General features: G+C 37.7%; 1 protein-coding gene across 8 annotated transcripts in view; it reads right to left on the minus strand.

Moving 5' to 3' along the window:
• Nucleotides 1–538: 538 nt before the first annotated feature.
• The window catches only part of MLLT10 (MLLT10 histone lysine methyltransferase DOT1L cofactor), a 149477-nt gene continuing 124790 nt past the window's right edge, over nt 539–25225 (minus strand). For 5 of the 8 annotated variants that reach the window (XM_081971670.1, XM_081971671.1, XM_081971677.1 and 2 more), the window contains 10 exons: nt 23376–23487; nt 22082–22154; nt 18773–18927; nt 17049–17237; nt 16443–16531; nt 15981–16333; nt 8625–8762; nt 7555–7657; nt 3947–4138; nt 539–1816 (listed from right to left, as the gene is read on the minus strand). In XM_081971670.1, the coding sequence (XP_081827796.1) occupies nt 1772–1816; nt 3947–4138; nt 7555–7657; nt 8625–8762; nt 15981–16333; nt 16443–16531; nt 17049–17237; nt 18773–18927; nt 22082–22154; nt 23376–23487 (1449 nt within the window). In that variant the 3' untranslated portion in view covers nt 539–1771. The remainder of the gene's footprint in view (nt 1817–3946; nt 4139–7554; nt 7658–8624; nt 8763–15980; nt 16334–16442; nt 16532–17048; nt 17238–18772; nt 18928–22081; nt 22155–23375; nt 23488–25225) is intronic. The other 3 variants (XM_081971672.1, XM_081971674.1, XM_081971673.1) reach the window with 3 other exon arrangements.

A 25225-nucleotide genomic window follows, 5' to 3' on the forward strand; every position in this document is an offset into this window, starting at 1 on the left:
TCTTTGAGGTGATATGGTGGTGTATGGCAGCACATTTTTTCCTTATAACTAATACATATTTTTCCTATTGGGTGAAAAGATATCAAACATTGTAAAATGACCTTTTTCTCAAGAAAGATAACTCTTTCATGTCAAGGCACTTTCTGCTGCAGCAGGAACTGGACTTTCCATTCTGGCTATATATTTTTGTTAGAGTATCCATATTAGAATAGGCCTGTTTAAATTCCATTTAAAACACCATGATTTGAATATCTCTCAGTATGCATTAAAAGCATGCTTGTAAAAGGACTTGGCTTAGACAGTGACTAATGCATTCGTCTGATGAACTCTGTATCATGTATTGCAATTTACAGCCATAAACAATATTAAAATTTATTAACCAAAGCTTTGTACATATCTTTATATAAATTGGCAATTTTACATCTAGGCAAAACAACATTTATACAAATTATTACAGAATATTAAACAAGTGGTTTAAATAAATTAAACCACACTGATTTACTTTAGTAAATTTATCTACAAAAGTGATTTGTGACTTGAAAACTTGCCATTAATATATAAAAATAAATTATTCTTACCTTTCAATTAAAACTACCAGTTAGAAATTTTACAAATCAAAATATCCACATTTTATGAATTCTTCACAATACAAAACAGTCACAAAAACTTATTTACAGAAATGAGGTAAGAACTGTGCAATGTTTAACCGAACAATATTGCAGAAACAATAGGTTCTTCCAATTAAGTACACAGTGAAGGTCTAAGTATACTTGAGTATTTTCCACTAATAACTCACACAGACTCAAATTAGTGGTTATTAACTCTCAAATTAAAACTACTTCCTGTTTTACTGCATAGTCATACCATGAAATTAACTTTTCAAAGTGAAATATGTCTTTTTCACCCATTAACATTTCACAGCAATGGAAACACCCCCCCACACACACTTTTTTTTTGGTAATTTATTAGTGGAAAGCAACCCAGGTAACGATTTGCCTGAGCTATAGATAGTGACAAACACTTCTAGTAAAGGCAGATCAGAAAGGAAGGCTGCTGGTGCAAAGTTGAATATACTTGCGGCTTTTTAAATCTCATTTTAGTGCATGCCCAGCTGTCTAAAGCCATCCCTAACCCAACAGAGGGAAGCAACAGGCACTTGGGTTACATTAAATACTACCAGAACAGGAGTTACCTTTCTCATCTGGTAAGAGTTCTATGACTTTCAACAGATGCTTTTCCAGTGATCTTGAAAAATCCATCTCAAAATTAAATATTACTTGTCATTTCTTAAATGTTTTCATTCTAGCAAAACATTTTAAAAACTAGTAAGACAAAATAAATGACTTAAAACCTGGTTCTTTTCTGAAGAAAAAAATGGTGCTTCTAAAACACTGGTGACAAACCACCATGTCATTGGCAAAATTTTCATATTTTCTTTGCTTTCTTCAAAGAACTGATGTAACTAAACATCTGACTTTTAGCACTGCAGTTTGTGTAAATTCAGCAACTGAATTCCAATCAGTTGACTAAACTAACAGTGCTCTAATCTGAAATCCAAGCTTCCAAGCAATTTGATGGAAACAGTTCAGTTTCAGTGCAACACAAAGCAACAAGGTCAAATTTTACAATAAACATCTTCAGGTAGATTCACTTTTCCAGTGTGCAGTTAGCTCATTGATGTGTCTTATCATACCTGCAGAGAGAGAGTGCAACTCACAGCCAGATGAAGTGCTATCAGCAGGATTTGCGATTTTACATACACTTCCAAGTGTTAATTTTTTTCTGGCGCAAGGGATCCACTTTTATCACTAAGCCGCTGGAGGGGGGGGAAGAAGAAATATACTGTTTTACAACTGCTAAAATTGCCAGTGTTTTTGTAATAAACAATTTATACAGCTAGCCAGAATATATCTGTACAGCAAAGAAATTTTAAAGGATTGAGCTTGTTTAGTCCCACCCACGTACACATACCTGGCAATACTTTCTAAGGCTCAGAAGCAATTCTACAATTAATACTTTGAACTGAGGAGTGCTTGGCCTCCAAAGCTGCTGCCAAGGTAAATCTCCATCTGCTAATTGTTCTCTTTTCTGACTGCTTAGCCTCTTTTGCAAGTCCAAATGGGCACAGAAAGCAGCATGTGGTCCTTGCTTTTTGTTCCCTGCTGTTGAGTGAGAGGGAATTTTATCTGCATTGAGTACACTCACTCCCGGGGAGGGAGTGGAAAGGTCACCCCATCAAGCTAGAAGCCTCTTATCCTGCTCCTTGATTCATCCAGCTTCTGCTTTTGCCATACTAGTGGTATACAAAATGGGAAATAATGTTAAAAAGGAAGTTCAGGACATTTCCTGTTCTGAATAGCCAAGAAAAAAGTTCTACATTCATTTGGCCTATTAATGAAATAGAAAAGCAGCAAATGTGAAACTGATTAGGTTTAGCTATGCAGTAATAGGAAATTCAAAACAATTTAACAAAAACATCCTCTTTTAAAAACTTTTGGTTGAGCACCACAAGTACGATCCTTAATTCTCACACTCCCTTAAATTAACTTTGACTAAAATATCAGTCCAGTAAATACTGTTGGCTGATTAGGGAATTTAAAAGTAATTACTGGACAGATCTTATTTCAGAACAGTGATTAGTAGCTAAGGAGGGGGGGGGAGAATTGAGATACAAGACTACCTTCAACTCACTCTTCAATTCAAAATCCCTGGCTATTCATGCATATATGTGAGGCATATTTAGTTAATGCTCACAATCCTCTTTATTGTTTTCCTAGATATTCCAGAGGTTGGTCCTTTGACTGAAACCATATTTGGTATCATTAAACTTATGCACGCAAATCACACTGCATGTAATCATAGTTTATACCAGTAATGGTGAACCTTTTTTGGCTCGTGTGCCAAAAGCGGGGGGAGCGCAGGGGGGGTCGTGCACAGGCGTGCCACACATGTGCATGTTTCACCCCTCTGTGTGCATGCACGTGCGACCAGTGCTCCCCCCTGCTTTTGGCACTTTTTTGCCCTCCCCAGGCTCCAGAGGCTTTCTAGGAGCCTGGGGAGGGCGAAAACAGTCTCCCTGCCCCCTCCCGGAAGCCCTCTGGAGGCTTCAGGAGCTTCCCTGAAGCCTCCAGAGCACGAAAAAATGGCCCTAAGGGGAAACCGGAAGTTCAGGAACGCACTTCTGGTTTGCTTGTAGGGCTGGTTTTAGCCCTCCGGAACATTCAGGAGCCCTCAGGGGGCTTCCCTGAAGGCTCCGGAAGGTAAAAAAATGACACAACAAGCAAACCGGACGTGAAACCATAGGGGCAGTTTTTCGCGCTCCGGAGACTTCAGGGAAGCTCCTGAAGCCTCCAGAGGGCGAAAAATGACCTCAAAAGAAGGCTGAAGTGAACTGCCAGCTAACAAGGCAAGCCTTAGGTGCCCTGACAAATGGTGCTATGGGTTTGCCATCACGGGTTTATACAATGGAACATTATGCTAGAATTAACGTGATTTTAAGACTATCCACTGGAAGAAAAAGTAGTTCCCACACTGCTTGCCAGTGGTTAAAACCAGAGAAATAAATGAACTTTAAAAAAATATAGAATGTATGTGCATTTTAGCTTTCTGACCAGATTCTAGCTGCTTGGGTATGGTTTAGAAACTTGCTGCTGGTCAAAGCTGCATCTATTGGTATGAAGCCAGCCCAGATCACCAACCATATGACCATAAATTAGGAACTTGGAAAATTTCATGCTAATTTTTATTGTAGTGATGTTCACATTCTCAGCTTTACCAGAGCGAGAGATAGAACAATTAGAACTACTTGGTTCATTCAGTGACAGCTACCAAATAGCTGTGATAATACAAGCCAGTTGCTTTAAGTTGTACTTCTCTTATAAACAGGAGTGGTTTTTTTTTCCTTTTTAAGTTTTTTTTATTACAAACCCAACCTCTATATACTTACAGAGACTTTTGGAGCTGCATTATCCCCATGAACTGCAAGGAATGGGTTAGTAGCAGCTGTGTGAAGTGGAGATGCCTGAGAGACTGCCAGCAAGTTATTAATGGGAATCTGTGTGGCTCCTGAAAGCTGCAGTTGCTGTACTTCAGGTTGATGTTGTTGCACTAGTTGATATAGAAGAGCCTGATGCTGTTCCTTTAGTACAACAGTGGAGGCACATTTAGTTACTATAGATTATAGATTACTATATTTTTCATGCAAGTAGTTAAACATGGACGAAAACAAAACTTTCAAACAGTTCTCACTCAACCAGGATTTATAGCGCTCTCATTGTATTCTGAGGAATCATTTTTTATAGTTTGGAGTAGAAAAAAGTGACAATATTATTTCATTATTCCAGGGAAGAAAGCTAAAAATATTCTTCTGAAAACTTCTCATTGCAGAAGGATTGAAGATTATACATGGTAGTGCTTGGATACAGAATATTCAGATTCAAATTCATGACCAACTAAGAAGTTCACTGGCCCCAAATCATAATCTCTTACAAGGTTATTGGAGGAACAAAATCTCATTCTAAGCAGACAAGTATGAGAGAACAAGTGTAACAGCCACAAAAGGGGAATGAAAACAAGCAGCAAACCTCTCACTCATCCTGTGAACTATAAAACAAAAAGAGAAAAAGTTGAAAGGGCAGGGCAAGAAAGATTCTGTCAGATGTCTTCTAGTGACATAACCAATGCAAACATTCAAATTGCAACTGATGAATATGCTATGTCAAAAATCAAAATACTGGTAAGATAAGGTATAAGCAAACTTCTATTTTTGGCGAACCATTCTGACAAGATCTTAGTGAGGAATTACAGATCTAATAGCTTCTCAAAGAGGGGTGTCCCAAAATTGCTTTTTCCAAAAGGCCATTCAGTTCATTCTTCAGAACTGAGGATGCTTCTTGGGTGAGAAGTGAAACATTTTCAAAGGGGAAAAAAAGTCCAGTTGCCTTTTGGAAAAGCACCTTTGGGACAACCATGAACTAAATGTTTGAGAATCTCCATAGACACTCAAGACGTGGGTGTGTCTATCCTCTTTAGAAAAATTCTGAACAAAGCAAATGATATTTTTTTTGCACATATTCGTCTTTTTTGGATTTAAGATTTATAAAATGAGTGATGTGGCCTTTCAACATTTACTGGAATGTATTTCCCAACTTTAATTTCCCATTTACCTAGCAAACCCAGTAATTCGGGATGAAATTTGTCCTTTAGAAACATGCGCTGGGTGACAGGTTCCTCCTGATTTAGAACAAAAAATGAACAACTGGGCAAGATTTAGTAAACTTGGTGAATTCCAAATGTAATATGGTGTATTTCTTGATCATGAAGTCCTTTCTATAGGAAAATTATAGTTAGTTTTTTTTTTATCATATTTGCATGGGGAAGGATGAGACACCCAGCAAAACATTAATTCAATCCGTTACACATTATACAACATTGTCCTCTTCAGCCAACAAGATTCAAAAATTAAATAGATCAAAATGGCAGCTGCCATATTTTGAGACAACATCTGCACTATTTTTAGTAGTATTTCACTTTGTATCTTGAGGACAACAGTGTTCACTGGGAATTCATCCTTCCCTTTTCTAATCTCTCAGTTATAAGCACTACAGAATAGATACTACAAGGGTACACAAATGGAAAGATAGGAAAATCTCCAAAATTCTCTCTTTTTAGACAAAATGGGTAATGGTTCTTCCCTGAAGGTACTTACTTGGGAATGCTAAGAATCTAAATACATTTTCAAATGCATTCCAATGAGGTGGCTTCTAAAATCTAGATTAAGGATGAATCAAAGGGATAATCACCAAGTTGAAAAAGATTGGCATGAGCTCTGATAGGGAATGAATCAACATGATATCATCTTATCAATGACAGTGGACCAAAAATGTGACCAAATGACTTCAGCAGATGCAAGTTTCTCTGTTTAGGGTAAAATAGTGCTGAACATGAAATCACACCAATTTAAATTCAGATGTGAGATCTACCTTGAAGGAACATCTCTGAGAAGGAAAGTTCTGAAAATGAGAATGCAACATATGCAAAAGCTATATATGTTATAAATCTACAAATATGAGGTGATGGAATTTGATAAGAATATGGAGTTAGTCAATACATGCAAAGTTTTGCCTTAGTACATCTTGAACTATTTCAGGAAACACAGGTACAATAATTGCGATTATGAAAAACATGGTAAGAAATTATATGTCATAGAAGAGTGGGAAAGCATAGAGCCAAATAATTTGGAGAGAGATGTCCTTCAGAAACAGAATAGGCATGAGGTGATCAGGTTTGAGTTAAATCTAAGGGAAAATTTGGGTTTGGACTATCCCAATGCTACAGTTCTGCAAAAGTAGGTTTTTAGAGGGACCAAAATATGTTTCTGAGATCAAATCATGTGCTTGAAGAAAAATTGGTAAGGACTGGACAGAATAAATTAAATTCAGCAACAAGCAGGAACAATAGAAGGATAATTCAAGAAGGTAGGAAACAAAAGCTTTTTCCTATTGCCCTGATTGAAATATGAAACCCCTGAAAAAGTTCTGAATTTTTAATGAGATATGTTGATGGTGGTGCAATAGAGATCTGCATAATCCCTTCAGATTGTGGAGAGTTAATGAACCTTTGGAAAAATGAGATGATCACCAGGCAATTTAGGAGACAAGATACTTAGTAAATACATGGAAGAGGTAATGGAAGTCTATTTCATCAAGGCAAAAAAGTCCAATTCATGCCCATTTGCTCTCATAAACACTAGCACTTGTGAAATAGTCATAAAGCTCAAAGTTGGATGTGATAGAAAAAAACATGTCCTGATGAAAAATTCTAAGGATGTTTGAAGAAATGCTAAAAAGACTTTAAAAAATTAAAAAAATAAGGAATGAGATGCTTTCAGTAAAGCAGAAGAACAAAAATATTAAAGTTGCGATGACAGAAAACAGATTGAAGAGAATCAATGGGAACATATCTAGGGGCCTCCAATCAAACAAGTCTGAAAGTCCTAGACAGGTCTGAATGGGACTGTGTGTAGGCAAATAATCCAGATGCATGGATCAGAAATCAATGATATACAGTATACATTTATTTATTTATTTATATCCTGAATGTATTGTTTTTACAAATTACTCAAGGCAGTGAACATATCCAACATATCTTCCTTCTCTTATTTTTCCTACAACAACAACCCTATAAGTTATTATTGGGTTGAGAGAGAGTGATTGGCCAAAAGTTACCCTGTTGGCTTTCATGGCTAAAGCAGCACTTGAACTCGTGTTCTCCCACTTTATAGCCTGGCCCTAGCCACTAGAGCAAACTGGCTCTCCCGTTAATAGTGTGTACATTGTCTTATTGCTCTTTTATTTTTTGATGCAATAAGTGAAGACATGCCAAATCTTTTAAGGCGGTCATAAATCCTATGTTTTTTTTAATCCCATTCTGTTGTTTTTTTTAAATTGCAGATCTCGGTCTTATCCATGAACATTCAGAGACAGGCTGTAATATCTAAGCATCAACACTCATTCCAGAACATTGAAAACATAATGATAAAATAGAAACGCTTACTGTTGTGAACTGTTGAGTATTTAGTAAGTGATGAAACTGCTGTTGTTGTTGATGCAGCAACAGTTGTCTCTGCTGGTCAGGAAGAAATCCAAGTCCAGAGGTTCTACAAAATAGCAAAGTGCATTTTACTGAGCAAACATGCTTGAATCATTTCTCTACCCTACTTTCTGAAAAACGAAAACATTTAAAATGAAAATATATACAGATTTATGTGCCTAGGTTGATCGTGCATTTCTCTAAGCATATACTCAATTTTTATCTTAAATGTTTACTTATACAACATTTACTGATGTAACATTAGAAAATAAGTACAACTGAATTATCAAAGTACTTAATATCACTGATATGCTAACATAATAACTGGTGTATTTAATCATACAAATATTGAAAATATCACCTACTTTTTCAGTAACATGCTGAGCTACACTGAAGAAGGAAGGATGTAAGGCACAAATACTTCTTTACATATTTTAAAAATATAGGGAATTTTTAAATTCCTGTAGTGCAGGAAAACTACCTACACTACAGCTAGTCCTCAATTTACGACCATACTGGAATACAGAATTTCAGTCATAAATCTCTAAGGTTGTATGTTGGGGCATTGCTTACCAGACTTGGTTTTATGAACTTTTTATGACAGTTGTAAAGATAATCAATACAATTGTTAAGCAAACCATGTGGTCATTAAGTGAATCAGCATGTGAAATGGGCTTTCAAACCTCTGCTGGAAAATGGCAAAATATGTTGCAAATTGTGGTCATGAGATTGCAGAATAGCGTAGTGAGTTATAAATACGAGCCACTTGCCTCAAGATACAATCATGTGTCTGAGGGTGGGGGAATGTGGTGCTAGTAATCAGAAACTTTGAGGATGGATTGTAAGTAGCATTTTAAAGTCCATGGTAACTTCAACCAATCGTTAAGCAACCAGTCGTATATGCAGTCAAAAATACCTGCATATAAAAAACCAGCATATATTTGCCAAAACAAATTAAAATATATGTTCAAAAATACCAGGGCAAGTGTACAATATTTTCAAATCAAGCATTGAAAATGGGCTTTGGTCCTTACCTGATACGCTCATTTTCTGGTAGAATAGAGACAGCAGCCAGACTGACTATGCTCTGTCCATTAACCAATCGGACTGAGTCTACACTTATGTCGTCATCAGGCCCTTGTGGCTCCTCCCCAGGTTCAGATGAAGGTAAACTGTAGACTCAAGTGAGAATTGTGAGCAAAAAGTGAAAGTCCATAGTCACTGTATCTCTTTCTCTCTCTTTTGCACAAGGAATCTCCTCGTGTGACCCTTACCAGGGCGGGGCTGGCTGCTGTCTCTACTCTACCAAAAAATGAGTGTATCAGGTAAGGACCAATGCCCATTTTCCTGTTACCATAGAGACAGCAGCCAAACTGGGACATACCAAAGACTGGGCTGTCCACTAGGGTGGGAAATTGTAAAAAAAAGGTCCGTTAGGGCACAAGCACTTGTTGCAGCACCCTGCACCCAAAGGCCGCATCAGCCGACGCATACTTGTCCAACTTGTAATGACGTATGAAGACTGTGGGAGACGTCCAGGTGGCCAACCAACAAATTTCTTCCAAGGTGGCTTGAATGGACCAAGCCGCAGATATCGCAGCACTGCGTGTAGAATGAGCTGTAATGTTTGCAGGGACCTGTATGGATTGAAGTTCATAAGACAGTTTAATACAGGCTCTTACCCAGTGCCCGACTAGACGATGAAGACTTGGTACCCAAGGAGGCCTGACGAAAAGAGATGAAGAGAGCTTCTGAGTGGCGGAACAAGGCGGTGCAGTTGATGTAGATCTTGAGGGCACGACGTACATCAAGAGTGTGCCACTTGCGCTCCCTCTCGTGACGGGAAAACGGACAGAAATCAGGTAAGGTCAACTCCTGACCTCGGTGGAAACAGCTATTGACCTCGGTATGAATGTCGGGTCCAGTCTTAAGACAACTCGGTCTGGATGGAACACGCACAATGCCTGACTGAAAGAGCAGCCAAATCAGAAATACATCTGGCTGAGGTTACAGCCACCAAAAACAGAATTTTGAAGGACAATAGTTTCAAAAAGTAGATCTCATAGGTTCAAAAGGCACGGAAGTCAAAGCCTCTAGGACACGAGGTAATTCCCAAGTCGGATATCTACGTATGGCAGGGGGACGCAGGTTGGACACTCCATGGAGAAATCTCCGGATCAAGGGGTGAGAAGGTAGATGTTCGGATGCCAGGCCATCCAGAACAGAGACCAGAGCGGCCACCTGTCGGCGTAGGGTGTAGGGGTAAGTCCCTGATCAAGCCCCCTCTACAGGAAGTCCAATATCTGAGGAATGGATGCCCTAAGTGGGTCAACAGTCTGGTTGGAACACCACAGAGAAAAAGTATGCCACATGGCATCATAAATGCGGTTAGTGGAGCTTCTGCGAAATGCCTGAATGGTAGCAATGACGTTGAGGGAAATGTTATCGGCTGTTAAGGCTTGCCACTCAATCGCCATGCGGTTAATTGCAGCCACTGGGGGTCGGGATGACAAACTGACCCTTGGTGTAGAGACAGGAGGAGACCGTGGGATGTGCCATGGGGTGGAGATTGACAGAGTCACTAAGTCAGCATACCAAGGCCGGCATGGCCAATTTGGCGCTAGCAGCAACAGTTCTGCCTCCTGCTCCAGCATTTTTTGAATTACCCTCTGAATGAGGGGAAAGGGGGGAAATGCGTACAGGAGACTCCAGGGCCACTAGCATCTGAGAGCGTCTACTCCTTCTGCCATGGGGTCCATGAACCTCGAGTAATTCCTGGGTACCTGGTTGTTGTCTGCCATCGTGAACAGGTCTAGGACTGGGATGCCAAACCATAGTGTCAGTCGATGGAAGAGATTCGGATGGATGCTCCACTCCGCCTGATCTATCGTTGTCCGGCTCAGCCAGTCTGCTTGGACATTGGAGACCCCTGAGATGTGTTATGCCCTGAGAGATGACAGGTGAGATTCCACCCACTGGCACAACATGTTGGACTCCTGCCTCAGGGACCATGAACGAGCTCCCCCCCTGTCTGTTTATGTGTGCCTTGGTCGTGGCATTGTCCGTGAGGACTAATATGTGTCAAGCCTCAACTCTGTGGTGGAAGTGTCTGAGGGCGAGGCGAACCGCCCGCAATTCTAGCCAATTTATGCTGTTTTGGCTCTCTTCGAGGGACCACTGACCCTGAGCCACTAGGTTCTGCATGTGTGCCCCCCATCCTGTCAGACTTGCGTCCGTCCAAAGTGTGAGACAGCACAGCTCCCTGACAAGGTCCCTTGCAAAATCGCTGGAGACTGCCACCATTTGGGAGAGTGTAATACCTGTCTGGGAAGGGGGACTCTGAGAGGAGAGCTGCCCCTGTCGGCCTTTTGATGTGGAAGCATGAACCATTGAAGGCTCCTGCGGTGAAACCTGGCCCACGGGACAATCCCGAAGCAGGATACCATCTTGCCCAAGACTTGGGAGAGAAGAAGAAGGGATGTCTTGCGTAGACATAGCACCTTCCTAACAAGTTCCCTCAGACCGAGAATGCGGTCGTTGGATAGGAACACCCTCTCCGCCATGGTGTCTATCAAGACCCCGAGGTGGAGAAGGCGAGTGTTGGGAACGAGATGACTCTTTTTGAGATTCACCCCAAACCCGTGATTCTGCAAGGTGTGAATGGTGAGGGCGAGATCTCTTTCTGCCTGAACTGGAGACCTAGACAACAAGAAGATGTCATCCAGGTAACAGAGAATCCGAACTGGGGATGACCTGATGTGGGCGGCCAGAGCTGCCAGTACTTTTGTGAATACCCTGGGGGCAGAGGATAGACCGAACGGAAGAGCTTGGTACTGGAAGTGCCTCCCCCCATAGGAGAAGCGGAGATATTTTCGGTGGTCTATGAAGATGGGGATATGAAGGTAAGCTTCGGTCAAGTCTACCGATATGAGGAAGTCGCCTTTCATGACCACCTGGAGGATAGTGTGCAGAGAATGCATTTTGAACCGCTGATAGACAATGTGGCAGTTCAATGTTTTTAGATCTAAAATTGCCTTCCATCCCCCAGAATTCTTCGGTACCACAAACAGGCAGGAATAAAAACCCTGCCCTTCCTGATGGGGAATGGCCCGGATCTTCAACAGGTGCTGAATGGCCTGTTCCATCAGTGCCCTCTTGCGAGGACACCGAAAGACCGGGCATGGCACGAAGTGTTCTTGGGGGATGGAGAGGAATTCTAGCATGATACCAAATTTGACAGTTTTGAGTACCCAATTGTCTGTTGTGGTCTCCTCCCAGCGGTGGGCAAATCACGCCAGGTGGCCTCCGATCGAAAGAGAGTCCAAATAGTCATTTCCTATGTGAAAAATGGCGGTTGCTTCCTCCAAGGTAAGATTTCTTGGCGGGGAAACACTATGTGTTTCTATTGGACCTGTCTGGTGAGATCCCTGTCTGGGAGTATAGGATTGGCGTTGTGGACGGGGAAAGGAAGGTCCGCTATCCACTGGTCGAAAAGGCAACCTCCTATAGAAGGGAGCGGGCCTACTGTCCTGTTTCTTGTAGATGGATGAAAGGACCTTGCACTTGTCTTTAGAGTCCGTAAGGTATGGGTCTAAGGGATTACCTAATAATTGGGTGCCACTGAATGGGGAGGCTGCTAGGCGCAACTTTGTATGGACATCTGCCTGCCATGGCTTGAGCCAAAGCAGACGCCTGGCCATGACCGAAGAGGCTATGGCTTTAGAAGCGAATCTAGCAGCATTAAGGGAAGAATCAGCTGCAAATTCAACTGCTGCCCTGATCTTGTTGAGATCCCTATGTGATCTAGTGTCAGTAGGAGCGATGTACTCCTGAAGCTGTTTAATCCAAACCAGGGCCGCCCTGGAGAAAAAGGAAGTGGCCGTAGAGGTCCTAACAGCCCAGGCCCCAGCCTGATAGTTTTTGACCAAGGTTTGATCTGACCTTTTCTCCTCAGCCTTGAGAACCTCCTCAGGGGCTCCAGAGACCACAGTAGGTAAAGACAGGGATGCAACTGGTGCGTCCATTGGGGGAGTCTCGAAGAACTTGGTGAGGTCTGGTGCAATGTTGTAGACATTTGTCAAGGTTAATCGTTTGTCAAGGTTTGTCAAGGTTGGTTGGTGGGCCTGTGCCTGGAGATTCCCACTGCTTCTGGATGACGTTCAGGAATATCTTGGGAACAGGGATCACCTCTTTTTCCACCGTGGATTTGATGAATGGGGTACTGGGACCCTCAGTTGAAGCTGATTCTGCCGCTTTATCCTGTGAAGTAGAAGCTGAAGCAGAAGATGGTAAGTTAGCAGCTTTAATGGCCTTAAGTAGAAGGGACTTGAAACGATCAGTTTTGAATAATCCGGTAAAGGCAGGGGTATCTGGGGTGACCACCTCATCATCAGACAGATCTGAGTCCTGCAGGTTATCTTGCTCCCCGCCAATTGAGGCCTGAGAAGTAGAGGCAGAGGGATCAGGTTGCTGAGCTGCAGCAGAAGATTTATGCTTATGGCCATGTGATGGAGCAGGTTGGGGTTGCTGTTCTAGGCCAGCAGCTTGTTTAATGGTTTCAGCAGTGATGACCTCCTCTAATCCTGCATTCCTATCCATAGCTGGATCAGCCATTTCCCCAAACATAAATAAGATAGGCAACGGTCTCACCCGTTTGCTGGCCAGGCGCTCCTGATCCAGTCCACCTGGGGTGATCCTGTGTTGCTGGGCACTCCAAATGGCTGTTGTAGAGTTCGCGCCATTTTTAAAGCATCCAAAATGGCTGACTTTTTTTCCTCTGAGGCCTTTCCGAGCCTCAAAATGGCCACTGCTATCTTCGTGGGGTTATCCGACCTGCAAAATGGCTGCCAATACTAAGTGTGGCCAAGCGATCTGCAGAATGGCCACCAGACTCGCCTGGAACTGCTGCACGTGAAACAGTCAGTTGCGCATCCCTCCGAGTGCCCAGAATCAAGGAGCGCTGCGGGGAAACATCCGTGGAGCCGTAGCTCGTGAGCTGGCCGATCTGATTGAAAGGCAGGCTTCCTGAGTGAACTCATGGCCGCAGGCAATCAGACGGCTGAGGAGAGGCAGCCAGAGATCAGTTTCGAATTTCCCTCCAATTTGTAGAATAAAGGATTATTTAAGGAACCAATTTAAAGGAATGACAAATTTTTTGGGGAAAAATTCACCAATTAAAGATATAATTAAATAATTTGGAGGAGAGATCAATTCTCACAGCCAGTCCAGGTTGGACTGAGTCTGAAAACTGAGGAGGAGCCACAAGGCCTGATGACATCATAAGTGTAGACTCAGTCTGATTGGTTAATGGACAGAGCGTACCTAGTCTGGCTGCTGTCTCTACGATAACAGGAAAATCTGTTATTTTCTGCCATTTCTAAGTTTCAGACATTCTTTATTTCAATGGACAATTTTGTAAACCACTGCAAACATTTTAACTTTCATTCTACAATTCCTCATTCAGTATTTGGAGTTCCATATTTCCTTTTGCTCAATCACTATGGACTTTTCATCACTTTTTCTGAAAAAATATTTTTTTCAGGTCTCAATTTTCATATGATTTAACCATTGGTTCTATATAAACACTATCATTAAATACAATAGAAACTTGATATTTAGCTTTTCCTATGAAGGACACTAACAAATCTAATATTTTATGAGACACCTGGCAAAACTAATATTAAGAGCAAATGGGAATAATTGAAGGGAACACTGTTTGCCAAAGCAACTGATGAAATCAAATATTAGCAATGCTGCCTGTTATTTATGTGATGCAAAACATGGGGGGGGTCATACATTTTATATACACAAAGCATCAATCTGGCCACTAGCCAAACAATGAATGCTGATTATGTATGGAAAACCTACATTTTTACATCAATCTTAAAATTGAGTTCCCATTTCCCTTTCCAAAGTAGCTTTGAAGATTGTTGACCAGTGAAGCAACTTTGAGTGGTATGAAATCTTGAATGATAGGAATAAAGCCCAAGTTGGTATAAATATCAGCTTGTCACTACTTGCAAAAGTGACTCTATGTTATGCTCTGAAATAAACAGCTGAGGATAAAGTAAAATTGTAAACATTTATTTCAGTGTACACAATTTATGGAAATGAAATAACTGCTTCCTGGAGGCTTGGGTGTCCTACTTGTCTTCTAAGTATTTGCAAATTCCTATTAATTCAGTTAGCCAAACTAAATTTAATATCAGCATTGCTGGATTATGTGTCTTATCTAGAAGACAAGTTCCTCCTATTACCTTAAAAATATTAACAATTTTTCTTAAATAAACTAAATAAAATCTTTATAGTTTTTGAGCAATAACCACTCTCTATCAAGCATACTAACATTAAACTTCAGTAGAGGATAGTGACATCTCAAATTGAAGTCATCTGAATAACTAAAGGTGTGTTTGGCAAAAATTTGACTGAAAAGTCATCAATATGCAGATGAGCCACAAGGATTTGGAAACAATGGGTGAGGCTGAAATAAACTGAAACTTAATTCTGATATTGAAATTGGGCTAGGACAATACCAAAACGATAAGAGATTGATATTGACAGAGAACCTCAACTGCTTCTGGATGCCATTGCACTTTATGAATGTTTAATGCTACAATTTGAGATGCTCCTTGACTTAAGACTATTTTGGTGATGATAATACAGATGATGGCAACAGCAAGAGTGTCTTTAATCTACCTTATGATAACAGACTAGGCCTCACACTTGTCACTGGAAGTTTGGAAGAATTAACACAACTCTATTGTTGGCATGCAAGTAGGAAGAAAACTAGGTTAGACATTTAGAATGTGTCACTCCAGTATTCTAAGAATCAAGTTTAATCTTCCCTTTAAAATTTTAAGCGATTTGGATTTTGGATGCCTGATGAAGTGATTACCTTTATGGAAACTTAAATTTGAAAACCTAGGACTTACATGAGACAGGAATTTTTTGATGATGGTGATCATTCTGTGGATCATCCTCTGATTTTCTACTATAGAGTGATTTATTATGCCTTTATGCTGCTTAATTTGCACAGCATGAATGCATGCTGGGATTGAGACCCAGATTGCTAAACTGTTTCAGGAAACTGACTTTTCTTTTTCCCTCACAAATATATCACTAATTTTGTATTCACATAAACATTCTAAGGTAAAGTGCGAACTGTGAGATAGGAAGGAAGAGTGGAGAACGCAGTTCAGAATGTATTTATTTATTTGTTTTTTGCTTGATTCAACCTATATGCCACCAAATCCAAACATACTTTGGTAAATTACTTGTGTAATGCAGGATGGACAGAAGAGAGACAAAAACCTGTAAGCAAATACTTTCATCATTAAGAGCATTATATCCAAATATACCTATTTACATATCTATTTGGCAAAATGATTTACCTGTTACTGAGGGTGGTTGGCAGAGGATGTACTGCATTTGGTGGCACAGCTGTGTGAGCTAGAGGAGAAGGATTTTGTGATATTGTAGCAGAAGTCTGAATTACTCCATTTAAAGCCCCAACGATTCCATTGATTGCCAGCTGGTTACCTGGCAGAGTTCCAATTATTCCACCCACTGTGGGAATGTTGGATGTTACAGTTTGCATTCCACTGGCAAGTGCCCCCACCGTCACACCATTGACCTGTTGAACTCCTCCAACTCCTGGGCCTTGCTGAGCTGGACTTTGCCCAGCAGGTGGTGGAGTGGAAAGAGCAGAGGAACTGCTAGTGCTTTGTCCACTGGAATGTATTTCCTAATAAAAATATAAAGACTCAGCTGTATCAAACTTCATAAAACGGTAAAATAATAGGACATTAGTATTAACTAATGAGATATGTAAAAGTTATTAAAAAAAACAGTACCTGATTTAATACAGGAAGGGAGTTGTCAGGTAGAAAACTGCTTCCCAAGTTAGGGCTTTTGCTGCTGTTTAGAGAATCAGAGCTAACAGCTAGAGTGACAATTGAAAAACAATTTTAATAAGGTCTTATGCTTTTTGATGCAGAAATTATGTGAGGATATTTAATAAATTAAACTTTGAAACTAATAAATCAAGCTATTTATGTCCATAATTTTTATTGCTGATAATGGATTCAATCACAGCTGGAAGATAAAGTTAAAAAGAAAGCTGTTATTTGAACTGTAGTTTTTATAATATTTAGGGGGGAAATCCCATTACCCATAAATGATTTTTGACATCATAAAGGTACATAAACTGAAAATTTGAGTCAATTTCCCTTTTGGTCATCCTCAAAAGTTTAAACATATCTAATATGTATGTGACTTTCTCTTTGAAAATGTTCTCAGGCTTTATTCATTTTGGAAGACATATTATAGAAAAGAGGAATAATAAAATTATTTTTCCCACAGAGATAACATTCATCATTTATTTAGGTGAGAGCCTATAAGACTTTTAGAAATTGTTGTAAAATTCAATTTAAAAGAGAGACCTACTTTTCTCTACTTACCAGTCTGTGCTGAAAATGTAGGCATTTGATGAGAAGGACTTGGATTGGTTGTTATTGTTGGGAAAGGAACTGAAAGCTGGGCATTTAAGAGCTGGAGGCGCTCCTTTTTAGCAGTTAGATTTTTAATCTGTTCTTCTAAGTGGCGATTTTCAACTTGAAGCTGGTGTAAAGATTTCAGCATACCTAAAACTAAACAAAAACATTTTAAACCCTGAAAGTTGCAGTTACAAATTGTTTCTGCATCATTCTGTATGTGCAATTAGATTGGTACATTATTGTAATTATGTTTTTGCTAATAAATTAATGGAGAATATTTCTTTTGCAATGTAAGTTATATCTTTATAAAATATTGAAGAAATAAAAAATATTTCAAACGTTCCTTGAAATTAGCCATGATGAGTATTAATGTATTATTTCTAGATAAGACAAACAGACAGATCTGTGAACCAGATCTATTCATCCACAAATATATAGCCTAAGTTTCCTCCCTTGCTGGAAGTATAGTGCCAATGACACTATGGAAAGAGCAGTATCTTTATTGTTGTATCAAAAATTGTGAAATTCTTAAACATCATAATTTTTTAAATTTCTTTTGGAGATATTTAACAGGTCAAAGCTTCAGTCCAGAGCCTTTGCCCTACTAAAGTTTGTGAACACGTTGTACATATATTTTCTACTTTACTCAATTTGAGATGGAGATTTTTTAAAAAACAAGCTGGGAGAAAATCCAGCTGTTTCCAATGTCCATTTAAAGAGCACTCAGCAAGGATCATTAAGGCTCCTGCAGCCCTTGCCCTCTTCCTGCAAATAAAGCACATCCTTGGTCACTTCTATTCTGAAATTTGAATTTTGGATAAAATTTGGAACTTTCCTCTGTTAGCACATAAAGACAGTTTAGCCATTATACCATCATAAAAGCTGCTTTTAAAATTCTAAATTGTATTTGTTTAACATGACCTTTAGGCCTAGTACAGACACAAGTATAGCAGTGCAGGCACATCTGGTCATTTCCCAAGGATTTAGCTTTTTATCCCTCCTCTTCAAGAATATACAAAGGAACTCTCAGTGTGCCCAAATGAGATGCAATAAGACTTAGCTAAACCTGTCCTCCAGCTATCATGTTTAAAGGATTATCCCTGCATGAATTTCCTCACAATTAGCATTTTTGTCAGGATACCATTCATAAAAACACACAAAGTACATACACACATACACGTGTGCATACATACCTCTAGATGGCACTTCACTCATGATCGGTAATCAAGAAAATATACTAAAGGAACTTTTTGTAAAATAGTAAAATAATTTTAAAACAATTCAAATATTTAATGCATTTATATGCATATGTAATCAGAATATCACTAGTCATTGAAGAATCAGACAAGCTTTAATTACATCTTTTCAAAATAAATTTATGATCTCATATTTCATTAACAAATTCTTTCTTATCACCATCCTCCCACTTTAGAATAATTTTGAGGCAAAATTAAAGTAAATGACTAACGTTTTAGGCATGTCTTTACATACCAGGAATGAAAGAGATTATTAGAATCACATTTTTTAACATATGGGTTACATTCCAGGAATAATGATCATCTTTCAAATATAAAATTTACAAACATCAATAATACTTTTCTGATGGATATTAGATTACTTTGTAAGGCCATCAACGTATATTGTTAACAGCAATCAAAAAATTAATCAGGACAGGATGAAAAACTTACTGTCACTGGGAGTTCCTTGTTCCAGTAAGAACTGTTGTCCCTCACTCCACTGCCTCTCCAGAAGTTGTTCTATAGTAGATGGTGTTGGAGGCAAATGTTCCACGCTACTATTTCCAGATTGATCATAACGAATCTGTAAGTTGCTTACAGGAGACCTGTAGAAAGGTTATGAATTACACTAAAAGAACAAAGGGAGAGGAGATATATACAACATACACATATCAGTTTTCTTGGCTATTCTTAACTCTTTTAATCAATACTCCTTAAGATACCTATAGGTCTCAGCACCAAATAGTCTAATGATGAAGTTTCCGCATGTCAATTCTTTTAGGAGAGTTTTGCACTAAAATCAAAACTTCAATTATTTAGGTGAACTAATTTAATGTTACATAGATAACTGAAAGTGTACTAATTTACAGGGTATTTTAAAAACATATAAGCACATTGAGAAATATGTATATATATAATGAAATTAACTATAATACACTTAGAAAATATCAGACCAAATAAGCACTTTGATAAAATGCTACAGCTCTATGGCACAAAGAAATGGCAAAATTGTCTGTTTCAATTAAATAGCTACAGAAGATATAATAAAAAATAGTTATTATGCCCCAGACATCTTCATTTAAAATGAGTATTTTTGGTAAGATTTCATCTGACATCACTATATGATTCAGAAATTAATAACAGAAAAAGCCCTTTTAGAGTGTAACAGCAGTCATAATGATGTGCAAGAAAGTATTAAATATTTATGTAGCCAGTACACTAATTTAGAAAATTATGACCAACATTTAATTTACAGAGCCTTAACAATTTGGCAAGTTTTATATAATGCACACAAACCAACATCACAAATTATTTGATGACAATGACTTTAACTAAAATGTCAAAAGTGAAGCATTTTATATGTGTGTTTATAAATATCATTAAAGCAGCATGATATATCAAAACATAATCAAATAATAGAACCTATATATTAGTATTTTGAAATTAAATAAATTTAGCAACACTTTTCTGTTGGTGAATTGTAATTATTCCCCTGCTTCACTGTAAAAAGATATAACATTTTTCCCATGTTCCCAGTTGTCATTGAAAATACACATTCATCCCCCCCCCCCCTCACACACACACAGCCAGCACTCTAGGGTGTTTTTTTTATACAATAGAAGGTATATACCAAGCAATCGGTGAGGGTGGAGATAGAATAATGAATAAATTATATTCATATATTATACAAATGTACTTAATCATCATTTAATGTAGTATTTGTACTAGAATTATCTCTGCTATGAAAAGGAACCATTCTTTTCTTAATTTTTAGGATTAAAATTTCAAATAGATCATAACCCCTCAGCAATTTTTTTTTTTGGCATGCACTCAAATTACAGTGTTAAGCAATTATTTTTCTCTTTAATATCAAAATTCACCCAATAGTAAATTGCTCTTCCATATGGTTAATTAACCACATCATCCATGTCTAGGATGAGATAATATACTGTATTGAATTATACAATTATTAAATTAAGATAAAAATATTTATGGATTTTACTAGCCAATGACTAGCAAATTACTGACATATTTTCAAAAGGCAATTGTATTCTTCAAGCAGTACTGCTACACAATATCATTTGTTGCCCTGAATATATTGTTGAACCCTGGTATAAACTTTATGGAAATACTTGAAGATTATTTAGCCACAGATGTATAGGAGATTGCAGTAAAACTAACACCTCTTGAATACTTGGCTATGTGTATGTATAAAGAAAGAGTGACAGAGAACAAATCACCCATACCTACGTATTTCTTGAATAATTCCTCTGAAAACAGTCTTAGCCTTTGCTGGATTTTTGCTACTAGATTCAATGAAGGTCACTAGCTAGATATAATTCTGACAGCTTTTATATTAAAAGTAGGTTAATGTGATTAAAATGAAGAGGACTCTGCTATGTTTAAAATGGATCTTTCTGACACATGTATTTCTACCTAAAATTATTTTTGCCTCATTTGAGGAATGAAAATCTTTACATACATTCTATAGTGCTATGTATCTTCTAAATTGTTCCTCCATATATCCATATACATGTTTATTAAGTAGTATGCTTATATTAATACTAGCATTGTGTATAAATTTAGCAATTCTATGCTATTTCAATCCATGCTTATTTTATTATAATTGACAGGATTCAAAGGACAACAAAATAATTTTCTCAGTATTATGTCTTGATTCCTTAATTATGTACTTAACAGTCTTAAAACAGTGGGAAAAATCCTTCTTAAAAAGCTAAAATAAAAAGTTAACTGTCTTAAACATTATTCACAGGGCTTACATTAAAATTAAGATTTGTGAGAAGGAGCATGAAGAACAAAGAATTATTACATTCTCAATTTAATTTAATTTTAAATGAGTTATTAGGGACTGGAACCTTACAAATAATTATGTATAAAAGCCGTTCAAGCTAAACCATTTTAACCTAGAGATCTACTTTCTTATATAACTTTATATTTCAGTAAGGTATATTTCTACAACACTTAATTAGAAGTCAATCACACTCAGCTTCCAAAGATTTTAAAGGATTTCTTCCTAAGATGACCATTGGCCTAGTTTGCAGAGTGGATATATTTTTCAGTCAGTCTTTGAGATCTCCAAGTTCTTGAAAATCTGGCCACAGATCACTAACACACACATTATCCATGACATAGCAATTCATAAGCAAAAGTGCACACTAACATTCCTTTTTTAAGTTTATTACCCATGCATTAACTATTTGCAGACTATAGTAGAAATGTGTACTACCAATCATACATTAAAATGAAACACTTTTAAAATGCTACCCAATAATTATTAGAAAATCTTCCACACTCAAACTGTGCAGTAGCATGGTTTTATGCTAGTGACCTATCCTGATTGAATCCCGATTGTTTTAAATTTTTAAGAATATTGATTTTACTGCCTATACAAGATTCTTCCCTTTTTTCAGTGTGGTTACACTTCATACAGACAAAAATATTTGCATTTAATATTTTTATGACAGCATCCATTTGATAATCGTTTTTCTGTAAAATTAACTATATAAGTGAGATCAGATAATGTAAAAAATGTATCTAATTCTTCAGTAATTTCTATGCATGAGAAAAAGACAGCTTTATTATGTTAGATATCCCTGTGAATTCAAAGTAATCTAAAATATTTTCTTACTCCAACTGAGCATATCTACATAATTTTATTCAACCTAAATAGGGCACTTTATAAAAGTTTCTGTAGTTTAAAAATATTTTTTTCCTGAAATGATTGTATATTTTGCTTACCGTGGTGAAATACTTCCTTTGGGTGAACCTCCCCTTCCAACCAGGCTCCGGCTATTGTCTCCAAGATCTTGATCTGCACAGCAAATATTTCACAGCCAAAAGTGATTCTTTCTGAACTAAGATTTTAAAATGTCGCAGACTGAGTTCATTTCAAGATGTCCTTCACTATTAGCAATTATTCCAGTAGCAAAATCAAAGAGGACTACTACTTTAAAGCTGCTAACTGCAATGGATAAAGTATTCTCCGTACAAATTTCTGTGGGTGAAGCAGGCCATAGATTAGCCTTAGTCTTTTCTTTGCTTTCAGTTTTACAGCACACAAGCATGGTTTGTATTTCTAGTACCCTCCCCTCAGCCACTTTTAATTTCTGCAGTGAAAGTAATGAATCACAGCTGCGGACAGCTAATCTGTATGCTTATCACAGCAAATCCTCAGGCTTTGTATTTTTTAACACTTTGCATCCCAGGAAAATTCACAAACCATACTCCACATAGTCACATCTACCAGTAACTTTTTCTCACAAAATTTTAGCAACAAATGCCAAAGAATAAGTATTTAGTAATTTCCAATTCTATATAAAAAGAAAACAAGAAGAAGAGATGAAAAGATTTTTTAAAAAACATTTTGTCAAATATACTGAAATGTCTTGCATGGCATGACTCAAAAGGGTTATTTTTCCCTATGGCCTCTCAATAAAATAACCCTATCTGCCCCTTTCAAGGCAGCCCTCCCCCTATTCTGCAGCAAATGACCCTTGGCCTTTTAGAGGGCAAGACATGACTGATCCATTCTTGGTAAACTGCTAAACTCATTCCCTTCCCCCAGATAGGCATGACTATTAGGACATGTCAACAAATCCTTAAAAGATAGAATGAAACAAAGCAAATCCAGAAGCTCATTTTTTTTTAAAAAAAACTAGTACTATGAAAAAGACCAACTAGTATTCATTCAGTTACTGGTGAATTTATGTAACAGGATCTCAACTATACCAGCTCTGAGATCATGTAATTCCATAAATTATGCAAATAAAGATTTAAAGATTCACAACAAAAACCCAATGCTACTTTCATTGCAAAGAACTAAAGCAACTGAACACATCAATCACAAAAAGTCACAAGAGACATTGTTGCATTCCTGCCTGCTCATTGCTCTGCTTAAACATTTACATTTCACATACACTGTGGTATAAAACATTATTTGTGTGTAAAATGCAGCTAGCAGTTGAGCATGGAAATAAATAAAAAGAAACATTTTTTAGAAATACAATTTAAAAGTTAAAAAAAATTAACTTGCCTAACTGAATGTTTTCAGCTTGTGTAGTATGTGATGCCATTGTCGGGTTAGAGTTTAACCTATTGCCATAGATATGTGAGGGAGGAAGGCCAAGGGAAGATCCAGGTAATGCCTGCCAAAACACAGAATTATTGAAATTTAAAATATGTAAAGGAAAATCTTAAAAGATATCTATAATATATTTAATTGAAAATTGATCTAGTCAATCCAATAAATTTATCAAGTATCCTGTTAATAGAAGTTTAAATGCACAGTAAAAATGCAGTTGTAGGATTTTCTTTACAATGAATTTAAAATGAACCATGAATTATATTTTCAAAATATTGTTGATACAAAGAATTGTCCACATTTCTAAATCACACTGGGAATATAAGGATTTTGCTTATTAATGTCCATGTGCTTACACTAATTGTTTAATCTTTTATAACCATTTACAAAATAAGGGCAGGTAGACAACAGATGTCTCACAAATGCTCCTACTCCTTACATCACAAAAATGCAATGGGGTCAAAAGGTCCCATTTCAGTTGTACCCCTGAGTCGTATTTTCTTGGTTGTACTCTGTCATCAGGACAACCTGCTTATTGTTTAGTAATGTCCTATTTTTTATGCACAAGGAAGCTTATTTTTCCCATAAAAGAAAAGCAGCTCTGCTTCCAGGCATGTTTTCTATACAATAAAGGTCTCACCAAAATCACAGTTCTGCCCTGAATCTCATAATAAGGAATAGATTTTTGGCAGATAGCCAGCTTGACTTATTGGAACACTCTCCATCCATCCATCCATCCTGCTAACAACAATTCTCAATTTTTCTAATGGAACTTCAGTCAAGCAAGAGAAGATGAACCTTCAACAAGATAAACTGAGTTCTGCCCAGTTCTTAGCCTGGCAAAATCTTTGCTTAATCCACTGTATTAAAAACATCTTCTCCTCTTGACTACATTACCCTCAATTAACTTATGGCATTTGAAAACTTAATTCAGAAGTGTAATTGCCAGACATAATACTATTATTTTTCAGAATAGAATTTCTAAAAAATATATCATCTTATAGCTTTGATACACAAACCATTAAAATGACTGAAATCATAAGCACTTTTCAATTTGAAATTTGAAAAGAACACACATTTGTTTTACAAAACAAGTTACTAAACCAAATGCAGTCCAAAACAGTAAAGAACACTTACTACAAAGTAATTCCCATTAAACAAAGGAGGCGGTATTTAAATAGTATGCTAAGGACTGCAGTTAATAGGCTAATAGATTCAGCCAAAAAAAAGGTAATCATAATTCCACCTTTGTGATCAACAAAACTTTAAATGCTTCAAAGTAATTGTCAAAGTTGCACAAGTGCAACCAACAGAAACACAGTTCTGTACTTCTAGAAGCACTGTACTCTGCCACTAGGATCTGCCAACACTCCATACTTACCAAATATAGAAGAAGGAATGGCAAAACCTGGAAGCAGAGTGAAACCCTTACATTCTAGGCTGATCCCCCGCCACAAAAGAATTAAGTACAACTTTCCTTGAATGCCATTGACCCTGATCTAACTCTAGCCAGGTACTGACTTTTAGTTGAGACAATTCCTGTACATAAACTTTTAGCAATAAATCAGCTTAACTGAACCTTCACCTCTGGACCTGGTCTTTCGCTCCTGAAACCAACTTTTAAAGTGATAATTGATAAACCTTGCTTATAAACCACTAGGAACTACTTCTTAAACATTTTCCTATTGGGAAGTAAGAATAAAGAATTGACAGGTTTTATCCTCAACCAAGGCAATTTTTTAAACAGTTGTGCCAAGAAACATTTTGACAGAGACAATGAAAAAGAAAACCAGTCCTTTATC

The sequence above is a fragment of the Natrix helvetica genome (assembly GCF_964273705.1).
Source record: "Natrix helvetica genome assembly, chromosome: Z".
In the NCBI taxonomy this organism is placed as follows: domain Eukaryota; kingdom Metazoa; phylum Chordata; class Lepidosauria; order Squamata; family Natricidae; genus Natrix; species Natrix helvetica.